Source organism: Mustela putorius, unplaced genomic scaffold (genome assembly GCF_011764305.1).
Source record: "Mustela putorius furo isolate JIRA1106 unplaced genomic scaffold, ASM1176430v1.1 tig00000095_pilon_pilon_pilon, whole genome shotgun sequence".
NCBI classification, from domain to species: Eukaryota; Metazoa; Chordata; class Mammalia; order Carnivora; family Mustelidae; genus Mustela; species Mustela putorius.
Window position 1 is genome coordinate 9,324,131 of NW_025421280.1, and position 23,875 is coordinate 9,348,005.

Below are 23,875 nucleotides of genomic sequence, written 5' to 3' on the forward strand. Positions count from 1 at the left end.
TTAAGCCTCTGCCTTCAGCTCAGGTCATGATCTCAGGGTCCTGGGATCGAGCCCCACATCGGGCTCTCGGCTCAGCAGGAAGCCTGCTTCTTCCTCTCTCTCTGCCTGCCTCTCTGCCTACTTGTGGTCTCTGTCTATCAAATAAATAAATAAAAATCTGAAAAAAAAAAAAAAACTTACAGACTCAGCTGGGGGAAGGTCGGAGAATCTCCAGTGCAGGTTCAGAAAAGGAACTGGGGTTCAGAGGGGAAAAATGATTTATTCCGTCTTCCAGGAGTGGGCAGCAGAGCTGTGATTGAACTCTAGGTCCTTCCCTGTCCAGACCAATTACTTTTTCACTACCCTAGTAAACACAGTTTATAGGAAGTGTACAATCCATGGAATTTCACAAAGGAAATGAAATATTTGAACAAGGTAAAAGGTAAAAGGGGAGTGGCCTGTCCGGTGGGGTGTGGGGCAGGGGGAGATGCATGAAACCCCTCCCATGGGTACAGAATTGAAAGGGGAGTCAAAAACTCGGTCATCAAGATACACAGTAGTTCATCGCAGCATTTTCAGAATCAAAATTCATGCAAAAATCCATGAGGAACAAAACTTTAAAACTGTATAAAGACAGGATCCATTTTACTGATTATTTCCTTTTTGCCCTAGGCTTCAGTTTCCACTGCGCGTGCCCCTCTTCCAGCGATGGGGATAGAAATTGTAAGCAGACTTGTTTGGATTTTAACAGGAAGTCAGTGTTGAGCCACTGGTTCCCAAAACGTGTCCTTTTGAGTAGGCTGGAGGCAGGTGGGGAAGAGGTTCTATCATCCAAGTGTCTCCTTTATTAATTCCTACTGCACTTAAGCAGTTAAAGATTTTCAGAAGTGCTTCAGAAAGGGCCAGACTTTCTCACTAATCCAGAAAGGATACTTTGTAAAAGTTCCCTCAACTCCTAGGCTGGGATTTGTGTGCCACTGGCAAGGTGTGGGGAGAGAGATCTGAAGGCTTTGGGGAACTCTGGATTCCCAGCTCCTCCTGGGCTAGCAGCTGCTTTCGCCATCTGTGTGGAGGGTGAGGCTCGCCAAGCCTAGGCTGCCTCAGGAAGCCCGGTGAAGGGCACAGACCGAGAGCAGGAGGGAAAGTTTGCATGGCCAGGTTCAGTGTTTTTATGCTTTCTAAGAACTCAATCCTGGCTTTGCCCTTGTCAGAAGCAGGGAAATGGGGGGCACCTGGGTGGCTCAGTTGGTTAAGTGTGTGCCTTTGGCTCAGGTCATGATCTCAGGGTCGTGGGATCGAGCCCCACACCCGGCTCCTTGATCAGCGGGGCATCTGCTTCTCCCCCTCCTTCTGCCCCTTCCCCTGGCTCGTGCCGTCTCAGGCACAAGCACACTCTTGCTCTCCTCTCTCCCTCTCCCAAATAAATAAATTCTTTAAAAAAAAAAAAGAAGAAGAAGAAGAAGGGAAGTAGGTTGTTGGCAGCCTCATTTATGTTGATGAGTGGAGAAGAGGGGAACAGGGCAGAGCAAGGCTGTACTTTCTCTCCCTCTTTCTCTGAGTTCTTTGGTCCCCTGGCCAGAGATTGGGGCTTTACGTGCTTAGGAACAGCCCTCTGGTTGGTCTGCGATCAGCACCTTCCTGGATGTGTTATGAGAAACAAGCGAAACCAAGCTGTCTTTCCAAGTTCATGATACAGGAAGGTACCCAGACCTTTGCTGTTTCAAGTGTGGTCTGTGGACCAACAACATGGGCACCTCCTGGGGCTTGTTAGAAATTCAGAATCTTGGCCCCAGCCCCAGATGCAGTGGACCCCAATTATCATTTTAAGAAGACACCTGGCGGGGGGGGGACTTGCATGCCTGCTGAAGTTGGAGAAGAGGCTGCCTCTGGAGAACTAATTCAGTCCCTGCCTTTGTCACTGATTCCCGTCATCATCCCTGTCCTTGGGCAAGTTGTTCATCATTTTGTCTTTCTTTCCAGTTCTCCAAGAGCAGGTACCACACTGCCTTCCCCTCCAGACACGGCAGGAGGGACCAACAAAGACTATCTTTGGTGTAAATGAACAAAAGAAGTAATAATGATTACTTGAAAACTTAATTCTTACCCAAAAACTATATTCTGTAGCTTGAATTTGTAAGATCTTGATGAAATCCCCAAGCCATGTCTTTTTCTATACGTGTATCGCCTCGCATGCATTCATTGATTCATCCATTTTCCCATTCTGTCCCGACCCTTTCAGTTCTGCACGCCATCTACCCATCCTTTGGACAGCCACGCCGTCTGCCTCTCCTTCATTGTATCTGTTCACCCCCAGTCATCCCAGTCATTGCTCCGTCGTACATGATGTCATGAACTTTTATGCCAAGAATAGCACTCTGTCAACTCCCAGCTCTGTGTAAGGTCAGTCAGATCTTGAGAAGTAAGGATCCCAAGCTTAAAAGAGGCTGTTGTATACTGCCCCTCAAATCCGTAAACCACTTTCATCCAGACTTTACCCTCTTACCGAGCTGGCTGACCAGGGTGAGAAATGCACCCCTAAGTGGGGGGGTGGGGGGGGTAGAAGCTTGTGGACAGGCAGGTAGGATCCATGTGTAAATGTGCCCAGGGATGGGCACTGAATTATTGCACTCCTGCCCCACTCCCAGGTCAAGCACTAGACCAGCACCAGGCTGCAGAAGCCCCCTTCCCCCCCTTACCCCCACCATCCCTCCCTCATCTCCAAAGCAAGCAGTCCTAACCTCAAACAGTTCGGATTCGTTCAGGACGGTTTTTGATCTTATATCCCTGGGATCGTACTGTTTGTGTTCTCTTGTGTCTGGCGTCTTTCACTTTCTGACCTTCACCCGTGCTGTTACATGTAGCAGTAATTTGTATTTATGCAATAGAAAGTTATCCATTCATGAAAAGAGTTTTGTGAATGGTGGCCACCGGTTCAAAGCGCCAGTGTGTGGATGGTTCTTTTCCTCTGTCTTCGCCTCCTGACTGTCAGATCTCTGACTGTCAGCCCTGTGGCCATAGTCCTTGTACTCTTTCTACTCACCCAAATAAAAGGCAGAAAGTAGGAGTTCTGACGTGGCTGCTGTGTGACCTTGGGCACATTATTCCCGCTCTCTATTACCCACTTGAAAAACTTGCATCTCAATGCCGAGCACTTTCATCTGTGACAACAGAGAAGTACCTGCAAAGTGACAGATACTGAGGGAGAGAGAGAGCGAAAACATTCCCTCTGACGTCTCGGCACTAGCACTGTTCTAAGCTCGGTGTCCTGACCCCTTCCTTTTCACTGTCACCGGCAAGGAGGTGGAGTCCACGCCTCTTCCCATTTTACAGATGAGGGAACTGAGGCATCACGCAGGCCAGGGTCTTGCCGGTGGAGGCATAGCTCTGGGAGCTGGAGGCGGAAGGTGAACCGCAAAGCCAGCGCTCTTCTCCACTCTCCTGTGCTGCCTCTCAGGGGAAGGGGGCTTTATTAATCCTGCAGACAAGCGTGGGAGGGATGCTTTCAAACCCAAAGTGGCCTGGAAAAACCTCCCCCTGGCTGCTGTTTGCCTCCCTGTCCTCACCCCTGTGCTCTGGTGACACAGCCCTCCTGTCCCTTCTGAGGACACTCGGAACTTCATCTGGTACAGAATGTTCTCGTTCCCTCTGCCTGGAATGCCTTCCCCCACCCATGGCTGGCTCCTTCAGATCCTTGAGGTGTTAGGATAGTTATCACCCACCACCACAGGGTTCTTTGCGGGTGCTCAGTCGGGGTACAGCCAGTCTTTAATTCTCTAGGACAACAGTTGCATTTCCTCCCTCGTGGGATTACTCCCTAGAGCCGCTGTACCGATATGTGAATGAGTCGTCCGCCTTCTCCGTAGTCACCAGAAAGCGTCTGCTCCCCAGAACCTGGCTTCGCCTAGAATCATTGAAGAGACCAAACGAGTCTCCGAGGCCCTGGCTGCCCGCTCACGGCTGCTGGAGAGCCACTGAGCTTCCGCCCCATGTTCCCTAAACACAGACTCCGGTGTGGTCTGCTGGTTGACTTGGGTGAATGGATTCTGGAAAGCAACATGGGGTCAGCGTGAGCCCTGTGCAAACCCCGGCAGTCTTCACCTGGTTTGAATTTTTTATGCATCCTTTCAATTAGCAATAGGCTTTGTGGCTACATGGCCGCAATCCCCCATGGAGCTGGATAGGAGTTAAAATTGACCCCACATGTTTCTAAAAATGTCACTTCCTGGGCTCCCCCCCCCCACTGCCTTTTACACGTCGGTCTTTATTGGGGTAACTTTATGAGGGAGTTAATGAGTCATTCAGCAGATAGGAGGCGAGGGACCTCCCGTCTGCACCAAGGTTTTGATCTTGACCAGGCGCTCTCCGGTAACTGTCCTGGGTGTGCCAGAAAAGCGGTTTTAGTCCTCTTGTGCCACTTGTCACTTCCCAACTACTCTGGCTCAAAGGCAAGTCTCTGGGATGAATGCTGCTAAAAACCAGCACCTCTGTTGTTGGGGAAACTGGAATTGGTCACGGCCTTCTTCAAAACCCGCTGGTTGTGAGGCAGCTGTTCCTTATTTCGGGCCGGTCTCACCCAGTGGTCAGGGACAGGGAAAGGGCCCTTCCCTGGAGGGGGATCCCGGTGGGCAGTGGCGTGGTGCGAAATTAGAAGCGGGCACCTCCCCCTGCCTCCCACCCCCGGCCAGCCCGCCTCAACCTCCCTCTGGGCAGCAGCTGCCTGAAGAAGACGGTTTCCTGCGTCTGCCAGCACTTTTCCTGGAACCCCAGGAGCAGATGTCGGACACGTGACTGTGAGCACTTATGACCAGCTTGTCCCTCGGGACCCACTAGACGGGCTGTGACTGGAGTTGAGGAAGGAAGAGAGCAGGATTTCGCAAGCTTCCAATGGGAGGAAGAAAATAAGGCTGAGAAGGCCCAAACCACCGGGACCTCTGGAAACCCACTGAGGGGGAGACAGACTGTCAGGAGTGTGTGAGCTGAGGGGAGTTCAGAGAGACAACAACTTTGGGGCTCCCCGATTTGGGAGGCATTGCCACGCCCAGCCTCGTGGGACGCACTCCTCCTTCTCTAGAAGGACAGGGCGTCTGGCCTCTCTGGTGGTCAGGCTCCCGTGTGCATGGTGGGGTGAAGCAGGGTTTCCCCAGCTTTGCTGCGAGATCTGGAGCAGAGTCCTTCTGAGGCTGTGGTCTGCGGCTGCCCCAGGAGTGGGTCTGTTCGGACAGGAGTCCTCAGCTGGGGCCGTTCTATTCCTACAGGACATTGGGCGGTGTCCGGAGATACTGTGCGTTGTCACACCTGGAGGGGTGTACTGCTGGCGTCTAGTGAGCAGAGCCCAGAAGTGGTGCTAACCATCCTGTGAAGCACACAACAGCCCCCATACAGGAAGAAACAAAAATGATCCTGCCCCAGACGCTAAAAGTACCAAAGCTGAGAGACCCTGAATCCGTGTCTTTGGGTGTGGGGTTTCCTGGAGTCGAAGCCCCTTTAGTTGCTAAGAAGATTGGCCCTGAAACTGTCACCACTCTGGCGCAGTGTACCTCTCATCCTCAAGGGCATATGAATCACCAGAGAGGCTCCAGTGCAAAGGCAGGTTGGGATTCCGCAAGTCTGAGTACGACGCCGTGGTCACTGGCCACAGGTCACACTCTTAGTAGCGAGGAATTTTGAGTGTACCCATAATTCCTCCCAGAGCCTCTCCCCTCTCCCTCTCTTTCCAGCCCCAGCCCCCACCCGTCCCTGTCCTGCCCTGTTCGAACATTCCGTGCCTTGTCACTGAGGAACATGTGGTGGTGGTTAAACCCCACTGCCCAGATGACAGCTTCTCTCCAGCTGTTGCCAATTTGAAATTTTGAGTGTTGATGAAATCAATGGACTTAGTTGGAAAAAGGATCCCAAGGGACCTGATCAAACTACCCCTCCCCCCACCACACACACATACACACACACACTTGAATCAGCTTGTCCCTCAAAGACATATTTTCGCAAGCTCTGAGATACTTAAACGGTGCGAGCTCACGACTTTGGGGTTGCTTAAGCTTGGTACAGCTTCCCAGCGCATCCAGGCTCTAAACCAGAGGTTGTCGGTTTCTAGAAAGGACCAGATAATAAATATTTTAGGCTTCATAGGTCCTACCGTCTCTGTCATGACTGCTCATTCCCGCCATTGTAGTGGTATGGGGGTAGTCCTGTTCTAATAAAACTTTATTGACAAAAGGAAGTAGTGAACTGAATGTGGACCAGGGGCTCTACTTTGCAGACCCCTCTTCCAAACAATTCCTATTCATGTCTCTGCTTCTGGGGGAGGGAAAAAAAGTCAGAAAGGGAAAACCCTGCTGCGAGCGAACTAAATCATCATTGTGAGTCGTAAATGTCTGGAAGGCTAAGGTGAGCAGTTCCTCTTTTCTTTTTACAGAAATGTAAAATGGGGATGCACCATTTAGTTTGGCAGAAACACATCTCTGTCCTTCTGTGCCAGTTTCTTTGGAGGGGAGGGATAGGTCTAGGAAGGGCAATAAATAAGGAACAGAAAGATTCAGCCTAAGGGCTGCGTTACCTTGAAGTCTGCATTGTCTTCTCTCTGGACTTGAGCGCTCGCGTACCTCTGGTCTCGGAATAAAGAGAGGGAGGGAACACCACAAAGACTGCTTTTCTTCCATCACACCCAGGGCATCCTTTGAGGGTACTGATTTTTCTCGCTGTCCCCGGCTTCTCTGAGACCTTCCATTGGCAGTGCAAGTTTATTGCACATTCTGACACACTGGCGTTGCTTACAGCAGCCCGGCTGTAGCTTTGTCCTGACGGTTTAACCACAGAGGAGCACAGGTGACATTCCACATGGCCCTCTCCTTGGCGGGGCAAGGCCTGCGGTGCTGACGGAAGCCTGTGGCCCCTGGGCATTTGCTCTGGGCCACAACGATCACTGGGCTAAGGATAAATGGAAGCCACTAGCTTCACAGTCCCCATGGAGCACAGCTCACAGATCCTGCATTATTTGGGGAGGAAAAGACCCTCTCTGCCTCGTAAGAAAACAGAGTTCCCCTGGAGAAGGAATGACTTTGCCTCCATGGCTCATGCAGTCGATTGGGATTCTGCAGCCGGGTGTTCCAGCATGTGTTGGGGCCCTGTGATCATTCCAGTGTCCCCTGTGGGGTCAGACTCTACAGGCTCCAAAGGGGAATTAAGTGGGCCGTCTCTGCCTCCCCCACTGCACCTCGCTTGCGGGCACGCATGCGCACACATCCCGGCTTGGGCAGCAAGGGAAGTAGAGTGTGTGTGTTGCAGCAGAAGAGAGTGACCTAGGAGAGCCCCATTTGGTTGGACTCTTGTCAGTAGGCAGTGATTGGACACGGAGACTCGGGCTGCACACAGATAAATGGTGTAAAGACGTGAATTTCCTCCGCGTAGAGAAGTAGTTCCAGGCGCAAATTACTTTAACAGTGGCACGTCTTCAGTGAACATTGCCATCTCTCTAGCCTGGGCGGGGCGTGGTGGGTGTCGTCTTAGATTCTTTTATTCATAGGATCTACACCTTCAAGCATTTGTTTGCCTTTACAGTTGGCTGGGTACAAAACTCTTGGGGGCACACTTCCTTTCGTTGGCAGTTTGCGGTCTTACTTCCTGCTTTCTTCCAGCATGTAGAATACTGCAGTACCAGTTAGCTAGTTGAGGACTGGCCAATAGGAGTCCGCTCCTGCCCTCGTGGAGGTTCTAGACTACCCCAGGAGTTAAAGGTGTCCTGGAGACAACACACAATTCCTGCAGCTGTGATAAGGCTTAACAAGGAAAAGTACATTTGTCCTCATCTAGTGGCACTACAATTTCCAAACTCAGATACGGTTGTTATACCCATTTTAGAGATGTGTCTCTAGAGGTTCAAAGATTGCCCCCAGTCACCCAGCCCCAGAGGTGACTCTCCAGTTTGGCTTGCAGGGAGGGAGGGACGGTTTCCCAAGTTGAGGTGTGATCTGTGATTGTCTCGGGGGCTTGGAAGCTGCTAATTTAGACATATCTCCAGAACTGTGATTAATAAGCCCAAACACTTTGTGCAGATCGAGGAGCTAATTATAAACCACCCGTTCCTCAGCTTTAAAATTGGAGAGGCCCCAGATGGTAGGGCGCATAAAGAAGCACCAGAGACAATGAGATTGACAGGTAGGACCATGTGTTTCTGTTCCCGCAGTTGGCAACCACCCATCTGAATTACAATTGGTTGTTCCTTAAGTCCTGGCCCATTCCAGGTCAGAGGGTAGCTGCTTTTTTCCCAGCTGTGGCAGTGTGAGGCTTCATTGACCTTGATTGCATAAATATTTACTGAGCTCCAGTGGAGCACTCCTGGTTCTGAGGTAGTCCGGTGAGCAAGGAACATGATCCTTGCTCCCAGGGGACATCCATTCAAGTGCAAACATATGAACTTAAGAAAACAAGTCAGGGTGGGGACCTTAGAAGTTAAAGCTGCAAAGCGACTGGTTGTTGTGGGGGACAGCTTGCAACTTGAGAAAGAGCGATCAGGGCAGGTATCTCGGAAGAGGTGACATTAATGATGAAGAGAAGTCAGCAGTGCAGAGGGGAGGGTTTTCCAAGGAGGGCTGGAATGAGCTGGCTGGTGGTGAAATGTATTGCTGAAGCCGTGTAAACTGGAAAGAGCCTTTGGGTGATCTTGGAGGCCCCTTAGGGTCTTTAGATCTGCGTCAGGACTTTGGACTTTGCCAAGAATGAAATTAACCACAGAGACACCTGTTTAGCGGCAAATGCATGATGGTTGCCCATCGGTGGGCCACATTGGCCATTCTGTTCATGTTCTGCGAGCAAGAGGACCCTGGAGACAAATCTGAGTTAATCTATCAGAAGGTTTATTCCTAAGTAAATTAATGTATTAATAATGTCTGCAGTGAGCAGGTAGCATTTACAATCCCAGCCCCATGTCCCCGAGGGAGTAGCCTATGTTTGGGATAAGTGAGATTAGCAGTAGGCTGTGGGTTGAGCACCAGGACCCCTCCTGCTCTTGACAGAGCATTTTCCTGTGTGGGGGAGGGTGGAGATGGTTATGGTTATCCTGAGATCACAACACGAATCAGCAAGATCACCTCCCAGTGGGACTGAAGCTGCCCTTCTTTATGTTAACCTCCTCATCGAAATAAGAATCTGTTCACATAACATGATGTCCTCAGAAATGACAGGCTTTGGGGCGTCTAAAAGACAGGGAATTTACGGTGTTTGCTTACTTGTTGATGCCAACGCTGATTCCACTCCAGAGCTGGAGGAGAGAGCCCCGCAGAGATCACTGAGCCCACCTGTACAGCTTTTGCTTTTGCCTGTGATTTTGAAGAATTTTTTCCTTCCCTCCTGGATGGAGTTCGTCTGCCCCGAAAACTCATTCATCATCCTGGGTTGCCGACCCACATCCTCTCCGCCCTCAGGTTGAGGAGGTTCTGGAAGTGATTAGGCTGTTGTAAATCAGCTTTTATGATGTTTGTGTCAGAGATAAGCACCAGAGAAAGGGGGAGTTAAAGAACTCATCCCCTCCTGCCCTGACAGTTACCCCAGTAATGGAATTAAAAAATCTATATGAAAGTACCGTGGTTGGCAGAATGGTTTCTCTGCAGGCATATCCAGCATTTAAAGGTGACTCTTTAATAAGAACCCTGCTTTATTTTTATACCTTGTTATTGAGGTATATATATAAGATAAAGCAAACAAAATATTAAACTGCACCTCAAGAAATGTTTCCGTGTGTATCCTTTTATAACCATCACCCAGATCTGGATATAGAGCATCCCCAGCACCCTCGAAGTTTCCCTTTCTGTCCCTTCCCACTGCCTTGATCTCTGCCACCAAACACAGCCTCAGCTCTTGAACTCCATCCAGATGGGATCACGCAACCTGTACTCTTTTGTGTCTGCCAGCATTTTCTGTGACATTCATCCCTGTTACTGGGTATCATTGTTCATTCTCGTCGTCATGTGGAATTCTGCCGTATGACGGCGTCTCCGCTGTGGCACGACTGTCCTCCAGGGCTGGATAATTTTCTGTTGTGGGGACTGCCCAGTGTGTCCACCGTGAGGTACTCAATGTCGTCTCTCTGGCCTCTGCCCATTAGATGCCAACAGCATACACCACCTGCCCCCCTCCTAACCCCCAGCGACTTCCCTGGGCATGGAAAACCAAACCATTGTATATGCATACACTGCTCGTTTTAAGAAACTTTATTTGGCAATAATTTCAAACTAACTCAAATGTTGCAAAAATGGAACGAAACCAATACCCAGAATGTATGCTTTACCTGGATTCACCGCTAGTTAACTGTTGATCCCATTAGTTTATTGCTGGTTCTCTCTTGCTCTCTCTTGATCTCACACACACACACACACTGCATTTCCGAACTGTGTGTACACAATGTACCCACGCAGTGTATTTCCAAACCATTTGAGAGGAAGTCATATCCAGTTCAGCCATGTACTACCATAGCCTTCCCTGTATATTTCCCAAGAGGAAGGGTCTTCTCCAACATTATCATAAATTACCACCGTTATCAAAATTACCACAGTAGATTTAGCATCATATGGCTATTAATTGCCCAGGTCCCAATTTTTGTCAGTCGTTCCACAGCTATGCTCTCTAACATTCTCAGCAGAGAACAGGTTCCAGAGGGATCAGGTGTTCTACACAGTTGCCATGGTTCCTTTGTGTTCTTCGACGTAGAACATTCCCTCAGACTTCTATGGTACTGAAAAAAAAAAAAAGTTTTAAGGATATAGTCCCCCCTTTTTTTTCTTAATAGAATTTTCCTCATTTGGGAGCTTATCTAATGTTTCCTTCTGAATCCACTCAGAAAATGTTCCTGACTAGAACAATGTGTGGGTGATAGTGTGTCCTTCTCAGGACCTACGTCAGGAGGCACACAATGTCCAGTTCTGCCTCATCGATGATGTTAAGTTTGATCTCCCGGTCAAAGTGCTGTCTGATTTCTCTGTTGTGTAGCTATTAAATATTTCCTTACAAACTAATATGGAGAAACACTTAACACCGTGAAAATATCCTGCTCCATCAAATTTTATCCCCTGACTTGAGCATAATTTGACTCTTGTGTGAATCAATCTTTATGTACAGTGGTTACAAAATGGTGGTCTTCCAAATCCAGCAACCCCCCTCTGCTCACCATTGTCTGGTGTATAAGAGCCCAGTCTTCTTCCCCATTTATTTATTAGAGGGTTTATGGACTTATTTCCTCCTTTTTCAATGGTTTATAAATCATTACTGTTTTAATGTTTTGATGCTCACATTGCTCAGCTTTGGTGAGTGAGAGCCCCTCATTTTTTTCATTTGTAACCCTTCCTTCCTTTCTGGTGTAGCGAGATGTTCCATGCTCCTATCTTACCTTCCCTCCTCCTGTCCCGGAATCCGCCGTCTCTCCAGACTCCTCATTCCTTTTAAGGGGGAATGGTATAAAATACATTTTACTGATCCTCTTTCCTGCTAATTGACATCTGAGTTATTTATAGTTCTAAGCCACTCTAAAGAAAGCTTCTCTGAATACCTTTGCACATTTTTGGGACCTATAAACTGATTTCTGTTTGGTGTATAATCAAGAGTAACAATGAAAAATTGTAGCATCTCCACTCTGATTGTACACCCAACAGAAATAATCCATAAGTACACACACACACACCCAAAAGGACACAAATGTTCCAAGCAACCTCATTGATAGTGTGTGTGTGTGTGTGTGTGTGTGTGTGTGTGTGTGTTTGGCATAAACAGATACTGCTAAGTAGTTTTTCAAAGTGTTCATAACACTAGTTTTGTCCGGGGGTTGGAAGTTGTTGGCCCCCAGCCCTGGGAAAGAAGAATCAGTGGCCTGGGTCATACTGGGCCATTGTAATCCAAAGACATGTTTTCTGCAACCAGCAATGGCAAAATGTCTCATCTTCCAACAGGTAATGAGTGAAAATGCTGAGCTTTTACCACCGGGGCCATTCTTAAGCTTCTCTTTTGAGAGTCCTGCTTTAGGGCGGGCAGCATGGAAGTTACTCAGGTCAAGAACCCCCTGCTACTTGCAAAATGGTTTTCATTTAAGTGGTGCCATTGATAGCCTTTAGGGACTGCAGGCCCATTGCTAGAGAGATACCCACTGGTCCTGGTGTTTTAAAAAGTGCCTCCCCCAGGGGAAAAGGAGTATCCTAGAATCCCACTCACATCTTCTGGCTGTTCAGGGCCAATTTAAAACCCTGGAGCAGTCATTCACTAAAGAGCCTGAGAGAGTAAATGTCCCTCTGTGTACACCCAGGGAGCCACTTAGTGTTCCACACATTTGAGCTGTGGAGCTCAGGGACGGCAGGTGCAGGGGGAAGCTGCTGGAGGCTAACAGGAAAGTGAGTTGCTCTGGTTTCAGGAGATTAGATGCGAGGCTCAGTGTTGATAGGAACTATTTGGGCATGGCCCAGCATGTGTCGCTGAAACCTTCCACATCCAGAATATCTGTGCCATGTACTTATAGTGCAGCCTTAGATCAAAGAAGTAACTGAAGCACTTTTTGTAAAGTGAAATTCTAAACAGAAGAAGCATGCATGAGATGCACAGTGGGTTCCTAGTGACTTCAATGAGCCTTTGGAAGAATTAGTAACTAGTAACATATAGCTGTGCAGATGCATTTTAACCAGGTGTCCTCTCTCGGTGGGCACCACCCTCCTGTGGAGTGGGGAGAGAGCTCTCCCAAATATTCTGAGAGCACCTTTGTGCAGTGTACAACTGCGCAACCGTATGCAGCGATCCGAGACAGACGGTGATTCCGATGAGCAAGACTGCACATTTATATTAACCTCCGTGGTCCTCTCTTCCCTCTTTACCCCCAGGCCTGTCCGCAGATGGTGGGGCCAAGCGCCAGGAGCACCTCTCCCGGTTTTCCATGCCTGACCTCAGCAAAGACTCTGGAATGAATGTCTCCGAGAAGCTGAGCAACATGGGCACGCTTAACTCGTCCATGCAGTTCCGGAGCGCAGAGTCGGTTCGCAGCCTGCTCTCTGCCCAGCAGTACCAAGAGATGGAGGGAAACCTCCACCAGCTCGGCAACCCCATTGGGTACAGAGACCTGCAGTCCCACGGCAGGCTGCATCAGAGCTTTGATTTTGATGGGGGGATGGCCAGCAGCAAGCTGCAGGGGCAGGAGGGCATGAGGATCCAGCCCATGAGCGAACGCACGCGGAGGAGAAGTACCTCCCGCGACGACGGTCGCCGCTTCCGACCTCACCGCTCCAGGCGTTCCCGGCGCTCTCGCTCGGACAACGCCCTGCACCTGGCCAGCGAACGCGAGGCCATCTCTCGGTTAAAAGAAAGGCCCCCCCTCCGAGCCAGGGAGGACTACGACCAGTTCATGCGCCAGCGGAGCTTCCAGGAGAGCCTGGGCCAAGGGTCCCGAAGGGACCTGTACGGCCAGTGCCCGAGAACGGTGTCAGACCTGGCTCTGCAGAATGCCTTCGGGGAGCGCTGGGGACCCTACTTCGCCGAGTACGATTGGTGTTCTACCTGCTCCTCCTCTTCGGAGTCTGACAACGAGGGCTACTTCCTAGGAGAACCCATCCCCCAGCCCGCCCGCCTGCGATACGTCACAAGCGATGAGCTGTTGCACAAATACAGCTCCTATGGGCTCCCCAAGTCTTCCACGTTAGGGGGCAGGGGACAGTTGCACAGCAGGAAAAGACAAAAGAGCAAAAACTGCATCATTTCCTAATAGGCTTGGGGTCAGGGAATGGGGGAAGATGGGAGCTAAGAATGTACATTCAGAAACTTGCACTGTTTTCCATTGTAAAGCGCTTTTGGGGGGTGGTGGCTAGAGGAGAAGAGGGAAATGCTGGCCGTGGTGGAGGCAAGGTTATAGACTGACTCAATAGGTAGTCCCAGTTCTCGGCATGTTGAATATTATTTGCACATTTCACTTTGGAAATGCTATAGACTCTGGAGGCCAGGGTTGGTCCCCTCCTTCCCGTCAGTCTGTGTTGAGTCGCCTTTCGCAAGATGGCAAACTGTTTCCCGCTCGCTTATACCCTCTCTGGTTCTCTTACTTTTAGGACCCTTTTTCCAGTAAGTAATTTGTTTATTATTAGCCAGGACCCAAGACTAAGTTATTTACATGTCCATTGTAAATGCAATGTAAATGAGAGTTCTGATAAAATATTTTTGTATTTTGTAATATCAAAGGAATTTCTATATCGTAGGACTCAGTGGAAATTTGCATGCACGCCCAGCGTTGTCTTTGAGTAGTACATTCAGAGGTGGTCCAGGACCGCCTTTTCTTTTTTTTTTTTTTTTTTCTTTTTTCTATACAAATTTGTTACATGTCAGTGAGACCTTTTTCAAAGGAGTTTATTCAATTTGACTTTTTGTGGCTAAAAAAAAAATTAACCATTACACCCAAAGTATTTTATGCTCCATTCTACCTTAAGGAGACATCCTTAAGTCTGCTCCTGCCCTCGGTAGAATTTCTTCTCTACAAAGTGATAGTAATTTTTTTTTTAATTGCAAACGTAACTTTTGCCAATTAGAGAAACCAACCAGTGTCCGTAAACTCCCGTGAGCAACACCGTCCCTGCTGGGAACATTGAAGTTGCTTGCTGTTGATCTGTCCCTTGGGGAAAATGAAAGTGACTGTGAGTGGTACCCGTCGTGTGATGTCAGCATGACGTTGTTTTGAATGTGGCATTATTTTCTGGTGCTCATGTTTCCTGGATTATATTATCTGCTTTCCTTTACCAAGGCAGACGGAACAGCTGCCTTAGGCTGACAACCGGTTGTCCTCAGTGCAAATGAACTTAAGCAGTAGACATGTAGAAGGTCCTGCGGGGCTCTGGGAGGGACGGGGTGTTCTAGATCGTACGTCATGCGTGGAGAAGGAACAAGGGAATTCGAAAGCAGAAAGCAGGTCAAGGGTAGAGACTGAAGGGGGATATGAAGGAAGGTCAGAGTAAAGAGCAGCTTCGGGAAATGAAGTAGAGTGGGAGGTGACCGCTACCTTGAATAACCACCCCCCCCAACCCAGTGCTTGTAGAAAGAACCCAGTTTAACACGCCCCGTAACCAGAGTGTCTGGGTGACCCAGGAAAGGGAGCAGCTTGGGAGATTTCAGGGTGACGGCCTTGAAGAGCAGACGCTGTTCAAAGGGGGATTTCCGTGTTGAACTTTGGGGACTGTTGGTCAGACAGAAATTGGGCTCAAAAGTGAGTTTGCTTGAAGAAGACATTTAACGGTTGTGTTGTTTATAGTAAAATAAAACTTCCTACCTTGCTTCAGTTCACAATGAAGCCCTTGCTTTCTCTTCCATTCTCCTCCTCCCTTGAATGGATTGTAGCAGTTGAAATAATCCATCGGAGGACCCACCTTTAGTGAGATGTACTGTTGATGTAGTACACGGTGTAACTCAGTGGCCATCTGCCGTGGTGAGGTGAGCGTGGTCTCTTTTCAGTATAGTAGTTAATATTTTCTAATATTTTTTTTTTATGGAGAGAATGTGAGATGTGGCTTTTCAGACACCATCCCAAATGGGTCTGGGGAAAAGAAGGCTGTAAAGGATGTGGAAATGGCACTCCATTCAGGATGTATTAAAATAATTTGCTTTTCAGGTATTAATATGACATTTGTCATTGTCACTGATTTAAAAAAAAAAAAAAAGCAATGCAAATGTTGGTTGTGGCTGTTTTCCGCATGCTATCTTCATATCTAAATGCTTCATTACTTATCCAAGCCTCCGGAGAATTAACTCTATTACGTTTGTATAGTAAGTTTGTAAACTGCTTGGCAAAACTGATTAAGAAACAATGTGCAACACCATGCTACTGAAGTGGCAGGTTTCTGGTAGAAATCGGGCGAGTCCAATTTGGAGTTTGGAGTTCCTTGATTGATGAGAATGAAAAGGCATTTTGGAAAAAGAAAAGAGAGACAAAAGTAGATCGCTTAACATAGCAAACAGCTGAAAATCATGTCTGTCCTCTGTGGCCTGGAATCCAATGAAAGAAATTCTCCTGGTAAAAGCTGCTTTCTAAGTCCATCCTCTCCAGAAGTACCCCCTTACCTTCCCCCCATGAGGCTTGAGGCACCCTCCGCAGGAAGAAGAGGGTGGCCTGAAATCGACCCATAGCCACATCCCATGAAGGGGTTGGGAGGACGAAGCGATTTCAGAGCTAGCTGCCCAGGGGGCACCCGGCAGCTCAACTGGCCAGAGCTTGAAATATAATTGAGATGGAAGCCTCAGGGTCACACTGTCTCGAACCAAGGTCTCTTCCGTGTGTTCCATTGCGGCTTCTCCCCACCCCACACGCAGCCAGGCGCCTTACAGACGATGCCCACGAGGCTGGTTAAATCATCACAAAGGTGATGGGACCTCCAAGTGAATGCCCCGGAGAGAGCAGGATGTCATGGTCGTAGGAATCCTACCTGTTCGTGATGACTTACACCTAACATCACAGAACTCCGTTCCTGAAAACTCAATGTGTTCTCTTTGGAGGCAAGAACTTAGGGTCCTCACCTGATCCCTCTGTCATAACCACGAGCTCTTCCTCGTCAAGTTTTGCCTGTGAGTGGGGCTTACACTCACCTCTTCCTAGATCTCCTTGCATCTTTGATAGACCGTTCCAGAAAAGTAATTTTTCCTAGTTCCCTCTCATCTCTAATACTTTGGGTTTGCTTTTTCTACCTCTCTTCATATTGGTCCTCTTGGCTTTTGGTGAAAACGACCACTTGGGTCTTCAGGTCGTTTCTTATCGCTGCTCAACTCAGTGGCAACAGAACGGGCTCTTTTCCAGGAGGAAGTAGCCATTGACAGTTTCCTAAATGTCCCTGCCAATACATATGACCCTCGATACTGTGAACAGCTTTCTTAGCAGCCTGGTGGCATGGAGGGTGGCATTTAGGTACCCTTCCTTCTGTCCTATAGTTCCATGAAGTTGAATGAGGTGAGGGAAAGCAGAACCATGCTCCTAGGTCCTGCGCAGGTTCAAGGTGGGTAGAGTTGTGGATTGGTTGTTGGTTGTTGGTTCTTCCTACATTCACCTTCTCATCACTAGTCCTTCCCTTCTGTCCTCAGCCAGCCCAGTGAACAAGCAATTTTGTCTTTCCAGGAGGGGACCACAAGACAGCTCTTGCTCTTTCTCTGTCCCCATTCTGTAGGATGCTTTTGCACTGCAGCAAACTATTTCCTTCTCCTGCGGTGGTTTTCCACTGCTTGGGTCCCCCTCACCGTATCTGAGTTCAGGTGCGGCCAGCGATGACACAGACATAGCACACGCTCTCCCATTCCTGCAGCGCGGCTGGTAAAACCAGCGAATCTCACCACACTCTCCCAGGGAGCGTGGATGCAGTCTCAAAAATCTTTGTGACGCTCCAAGCACTGAGGATCAGTGGGTTAGAACTGAGGTCATTTGATAACAAATCTCATTTGGGAACTGATTTTTATCTGTCTTTCCATCATTTGCCGTTGGCCCCAAATGGCACACCAACCTTGTAGGAAGCATCATTCGTAAATGACTGTGAGAGCCCCCAGTTCCTTTGTGGGTGCTAAAAGTGGAGGCTGACTTCTTTAGGCAAAACAAAGACAAATCCCTTGGGCCTCCTTCTGCATTCCCATGTTCTTGGCCAATTATTACAAGCAGCCTTCTGTTCATCGTTTTGCAGAGGTCAGATAAGAGGCCATCTTATTCTTCATCTAATCCCACCTTCTAACCAGAAATAACACAAATATTTAAATTCCAAGGAGAAGTGCTCTTTGTGTGTTTCTGTCTAATAGAAACCAGATGCTAATGCCTAAGACAGAGGATCTATCTAGGACCAGAGTAGAGTGGGAAATGAAACCAGTTATCCATTTCGTGCCAGAAGAGTTGCTGTTAGCAACCCTTTAGCATCTTGAAGGCGGCTTCAGATTGCCGCCTTTTGAGGTGCATCTCTCAAAGCACAAGGAAAGTAGAAATGAAGCCAGCTTTGCCTCGCCTCCAGTGCTGGGTCCCTTGGGGCCATCAGCAGACACCGGGGCTTGTCTTGTCTGGCCACTTGGAAGCAGTTGTCAAGGTTAGGACCAAGAAAGGATTGGATTCCTTTTCCATTTTCTCATAACAGTAGCCCAGTCAACACAAGACTGCCATAAACCATGACTCACTGTTGGGAGCTATACTCTTTTATACGCTTACTTCCTGCTGACAAAGCTAGCTTTCCCCAAGGGGAATTCAAAAAGGAGGGAGCAAAGTCACGTCGTGTAGGAAAACATTTCTGGTGATTGAGATTCGATGACTCTGAAGGATAGAAAAAAGAATTGTTCTATCCTGGCAGTTTTCAGAGACATCCCTTCACCCTACTGGGCATTTGGCCATCTGTGTTCAATAGGTCCCTGACCCACCTTTTTTAAGACTTTTTGGAGAGAGTTACCCACTAGTAAGATCTGTTCTCCAGCCTCTGGTTGATACTCCCGTGTTTCCCTAAAGCATTTCGGTTCTACGATGGACCCTGACTTCACGTTCTAAGGTCTACAAGTCCTTCATTTTCCTTAGGAAATTAGGACTTTGGCAGTTTTCCCTCTCCAAACCGCATTCTTTCCTGCACAGGATTGCTTTGCCCATCTCGTGCTTTAACTCCAAGTGCATAAACAAAACCTCAGAGGGTCTGAGAAGGTGAGGCAGGCCAGACTCTGTGTTGTGTGTCGAGTGTCAAGCTTTTTCTAAAGAAGGTCTGCAACGGGCCTTTGGTGTGGGCTCTGCCAGAGACTGTTGTGAACACTTTGCTTGAGATCCGTGCCCTGTAAAATGGATATGTTTTACTGATGTCTGTAATACATTTGTAAACTTCCAATAAAATTTGAATAAAAGAAATGTTGCCAATCTTCTCAGTCCTTCCTCCCTTTCCGGATTTCTTGAAATGGTTGCCTTTGAGCGTCTCAACAAGGAAGACAGAGGCTACACGTGTCAGGGGATGAGATTTACTATGAAGGATGAACCCGATGAAGTTGGGATTTTTCAGCTTCAGCGCTGCGGTCATTTCGGGCCAGTTCATTCTGGCAGAGAACGGGCCCATGCCTTGTAGGATGTTTAGGTCAGCAACATCGCTGACCTCCCTATGCACTAGATGCCAGTCGCTCCCCTCCCCCTGAGATGTGACCACCCAAAATCTCTCCATGCCTCATGCCCATTAGGATGGCTGCTATCAAAAAAATAAAGCCTAACTGCAGTGGGGAGGGGAAGAATGTAAAATGGTGTATCCTCCATGGAACAGAGCACAGCAGTTCTTCCAAAAATGTACACAGGACCAAGAACACAGATACATTGAGCCTGGAGAGATCTAAAGCGACTCATGGGAGCTGGTGCCCATGATGTCTCGCCCCAAACAGATTCCCGTTATCATTAAGCATTTGAAGGATGAATCCTGGGTGGCAACTTCTGTATGTTTTCTTTTGCCCTGCTGCCCTTTAGCAATTTCTGTCAACGTTTTATTTATTTGTTTCAGGGGCGCCTGGGTGGCTCAGTCGTTAAGCATCTGCCTTCAGCTCAGGTCATGATTGCAGAGTCCTGGGATCGAGCCCCTGTCGGGCTCCGTGCTCCACTGGAAGCCTGCTTCTCCCTCTCCCTCTGCCTCTGCTTATGATCCCTCTCTTGCTGTCTCTCTCTCCATCAAATAAATAAATAGAATCATTTTTTTAATCATTTTTTAAAAAAATTTTAAAATTTAAAAAAAATTTTTTTTAATCATTTTTTTTTAAATGATTCTATTTATTTATTTGAGAGAGAGAGCACAAGCAGAGGAGGGACAGAGGGAGAGAGACAAGCAAACTGTCCCCTGAGCAGGGAGTGCAACATGGGACTCAACCCCAGGACCCTGAAGTCATGACCTGAGCCAAGGGCGGATGCTTAACCAACTGAGCCACCTAGGCACCCCCAAGCATTTAGCAACTGAATCCCCTCTTAACCACTTGTTTGTTGTATCATCTCGGGAAATGTGCGTGTCTTCGCTGAGCCTCAGTTTTTATCTAACTAATGGGAGAGAAATGGTGTCCTGTGCACTTATAGAACTAATGCATGGAAATCTCTTAGAGCAGTGTCTGCCCCTGTACGAGCTCAAAACACGAGCTGTGTTGCTGTGATTACTGTCCTCACCATCTCAAAGAGAAAGAATCGCAGAAACCACTGGTATCTGGTCTAACAGTGCTCCTTTACTTTCATTTAACGTAAGCATTAAATGAAGTCTCTAACTGGAGTTAGAGACATCCCCAGGAGGCTTGAATCTTTACTCTATGTAAGAAATGCCTGCAGATAATATTAAACAAAACCAATCTCCTGGTCCTGACCACAGACGTTCTGGTTCAGTGGATCCGGGGTCGAACCTCAGAACCTGCTTTTTTAATAAGGCTTTCCAGTCCGACAGGTTTGAGGACCACACTACTTGAGACTCGGCCTTAACATTTGTTTGTTTCTTTGTTTTCTTCCAAAACAGATAAACAAGAAGCCTGCCGGTCCCACCCACTTCAGGAGACTCTGATAACAAGTTGGTTGGTCAGGTTGGAAAGATCTGAGGCTGGGGTTTACAGTACAATTTTGGAGAATCTGGGGGATATTCACTTTCTCCTGGGAGTGACAGTCTTCACAAGTAGAAGGGTAGTTTAACTGTTTTTAATTTTTCTGAGATACATATATCTCATGACTGCATTGAAGATGGTGAGCTTATTGTGGATTTCAGCCTAACAATTGGTTTGGGTCTGGGAATGGCTACTCTTGGCTCATAACCAGTGGCTTTCACGCATCAAAACTACCTGAGTAGATTATTTAAAATCCAGAGTCTCTGGCACCCCATCCCTAGAAAGTCTGATTCAGCGGGTCTCCAGCAAGACTAGGAAAACTGCATTTTTTCCTAAGCATTCAGGTATCTGAGACCAGCCTTGGGAGAGACAGCTCTGAGCCTCTCTTATAATGGGAAATCCATCCCCTGAGAGCCCTTGGTGCTGCCTGTAGTCCTGCTTGTGTTCCAGAGCTTGCTTCGGAAGGATCGTCTTCTCCAATGCTCATCTACCATAGGTGTAGACACTGGTTTGCTTCCAGCCCACAGTGAGAGATATGGTTCAGTGGATTCGGGTTCGGATCCACTATGGAAACCAGTGTAGCTTCTAAATACAACTAATTTTGTCTGAGAGAGATGTCAAGACAAGAGCCCCAGAAGGAAAGCTTCTCAGAAGATGTGACAGATAAACAGAAACACAGGCTGAAGTATGATAGAGGGAGGATGGAGCCCTTAAAGGGCACAATCCAACCCCACCGGAGAGGAGATGCTTTAAGAGTTTCCTCAGGAAAATACTGGCAGCTACTTGTTCCTCTGCAAGGCTGGTGATTCTAGAGACAAAACAGATCATCAAGGTGGATGGCAGCTTTGGGCCATGAACACAACAAGATAGCAAAACAGATGAGACCAGAAGTACCAGAAAGTAAACCCAAGAACTAGAGGAACTGGGGCAGCTATGTTAGGCTAGTTACTTCAAGTAACTTGAACAAAAGAGAAATGGAAAGAGGGTTGATTTGGGGGATACTATGTGTCTTACAAGAAGCTAAGGGCAGCCCTTTCATGAGAGCCTGAACCAGGAAGAGGAAAGCCACCAAGAACTGAGAAGGATTCTATCCCAATTTTTTGAATCTGTTTCCCACCAACTGTCTGCTTAGTCGTCTGCCTTTGCTTTTGTTCTGGGGAGCTCATGGACATATGGGGCTCCACACAGCTCCTGAGTTGTCATTCTCCACATTTAGCCCCTTATTCTCAAGAAAAAAGGGCCCAAGTTGGATCAGGAGCTCCTTCCTGGTCAAATCATCTACTGGAGGAAAGGGCGTGACTCCCGGTGCGAGGATGCTGACAGAGTGCTAGTTTTTGCAGGTGAGGAAACAGTTTTCAGACAGAGAAAGTCCTAGGCTGAACAGAAACCCAAAATGTATCTCCTGTATGAACTATCCTCGTAACATCCCAAGGGAGGAACCAGGTCTATTATCTGTTGGCTGTATTTCTGAACAGTCACATGTATCTACTTACTGAATTGGAGGTACCTCTCAAGGGGAGGTTTCTACAGTCCCCCAGCCCCATGACTCCTGTGGGCCCAGGCTCAGCCAAGCATTGCCTTCAAAGAAACACAACCCGGGAACCAAAAACTACTATAAACCTATACTTTATCTATCAAACTGAACTGTCTCTCAAGGAAATACTAAAGGAAGAGGTGATTTCTTCATGCACAGTGAATATCTTAAAATGCTCTCTCTCCCTCGCTCCCCCTGCCCACTCTCCTGCGAACCTTTCCCCCAAACGCTCTTCCCTAACTCTCAACCGGCGCCCCCCCCCCCACACCTAGTGCTCAGATCTCTTCTGTCCCACTTTCCCTTCTCCCTCACCTGCTCTTGATTCTGTAAATCAAAGAAGCCACTCTCTGGGGGTTCATTTTTACCTCTTCTTTGCTCACTACTCAGACTCCCTCCTGACGATGCTGCTTTTGACACTGGATGAATTTTTTTTTCCTTCCCAAGCTGCAGGGACCAAATATTTCCTCTGACTGTCTAGCCTGTGTGAATTCCATCCAGTGGGTGGTCTCACGCCTGGTAAGAGGAGGGCTCTGGGAAAGTCGTTGTATCTGTTCTCATGGCCAAGACCCGTAACCTAGGAAATTTTTGTGGTAGACAAGATCTCAGGTTTGGCCCCTGCTCTCTGTCTTCAGCTCGTTTTGTCTCACGGAGAAGTCTAGACATGACCGTGAACATATATGCCACAACTGCTGGACAGCCCTGCATGAAAGTCCAACCAAACTCATCTTCCTGCTAACCGGCGTGGTCTCTCCCTTGCACCTAGACCTTTGGACTTGCTGCTGTATCTGCTTTAAATATCTGCTTTAAACACTCACACTTCTGTTTCCTCTCATTCTTCAGCTCTCAGTTGGACACAAATTTCCTTCATGATGAAAGAGTTGTTGGAAAGTTGGAAATAGGTATCTCTGCCTTGGGCTCCCAGGGTCCCTGCATGTCCCCATCACCATCTTTTAAGTATAAGTTTACCCTCTCCTTTATAACCTGTACTCCGTGCAAGACGGTGTCCCGGCTGTCTTATCAACACTGTTTTCCTGGGTCCTAGAAGGGAAGTCAGAAGGAAGATTCTTAAAAATTTTGGTTCAGTAAGTAAAAAGGGCCGAGAGAGATCACGGGCTTAGTCTTTTATATCTTTGAGTGTCCGGGTTCCCTCTGAAGCTCCAACTTTCCTTCCAAGGCAAAAGCTTTTCTCCTCTGAAGGATGAGTTGCTGCAAGGCAAAATTTCACCTGCAGCCCCTGATGATCAGGTTGGCATTACTGAATTTCCCCCAAATTGGTATTTTTTTTAAACTCCAGCTAAGCATCCTGTTTTCCAATTTCAAAGAGTAATAGTGCCCTTGGACTCCATAATGAAGCAACCAACATTTCAAGTATTATCAACTATAAATGCAAAACCTGAAGTCAAGGTCTCATGCCGCTGAATCATAAGCAGATGACTTATGATATAATGAAAGAACCATCCCTGGGAAGTGAAGGTTTAAGAATAATCAAATCCATATTGATCTGGAAAAATGCTACCCAGGAATAAACTTATATCAGCAAATGGAATAAATTACCATATTTCAACATACTTCTTTCATGGACCTAGTGCTAATTACACCACCGTTGTTTATTGGGAAATGTGCCTGAGCAAGCCAGGACAGAATCAGGGCACCCTTTGTAGGTAATAGAAATCTACAGCTGAATTAGAAATAAATGAGATGGTACAACACCGAATAAAAGCCCCTGATGGCTGAAGAAACACAAAGAAAGACGTTGATGCTTTCTATCCAGTGAAGTGAGCCTATATTAAAACTCTAACATAGTTTATTTCCTATATTCCTTTCATTTCA

At 47.8% G+C, this 23,875-nt stretch overlaps 1 protein-coding gene and 1 long non-coding RNA gene across 6 annotated transcripts in view; one reads left to right on the plus strand and one right to left on the minus strand.

Moving 5' to 3' along the window:
• PRICKLE2 (prickle planar cell polarity protein 2) overlaps positions 1 to 18,814 on the plus strand; it is a 318,505-nt gene extending 299,691 nt beyond the window's left edge. For all 5 annotated transcript variants that reach the window (XM_004738303.3, XM_004738306.3, XM_013053561.2 and 2 more), the window contains one exon: positions 12,825 to 18,814. In XM_004738303.3, the coding sequence (XP_004738360.1) occupies positions 12,825 to 13,699 (875 nt within the window). In that variant the 3' untranslated portion in view covers positions 13,700 to 18,814. The remainder of the gene's footprint in view (positions 1 to 12,824) is intronic.
• Positions 10,197 to 13,515, minus strand: LOC123391466. Its single transcript, XR_006606171.1, has 3 exons — positions 13,427 to 13,515; positions 11,354 to 11,402; positions 10,197 to 10,702 (listed from the first exon to the last, which is right to left on the minus strand). It is a non-coding gene; the product is annotated as an uncharacterized LOC123391466 (long non-coding RNA).
• Positions 18,815 to 23,875: the final 5,061 nt, after the last annotated feature.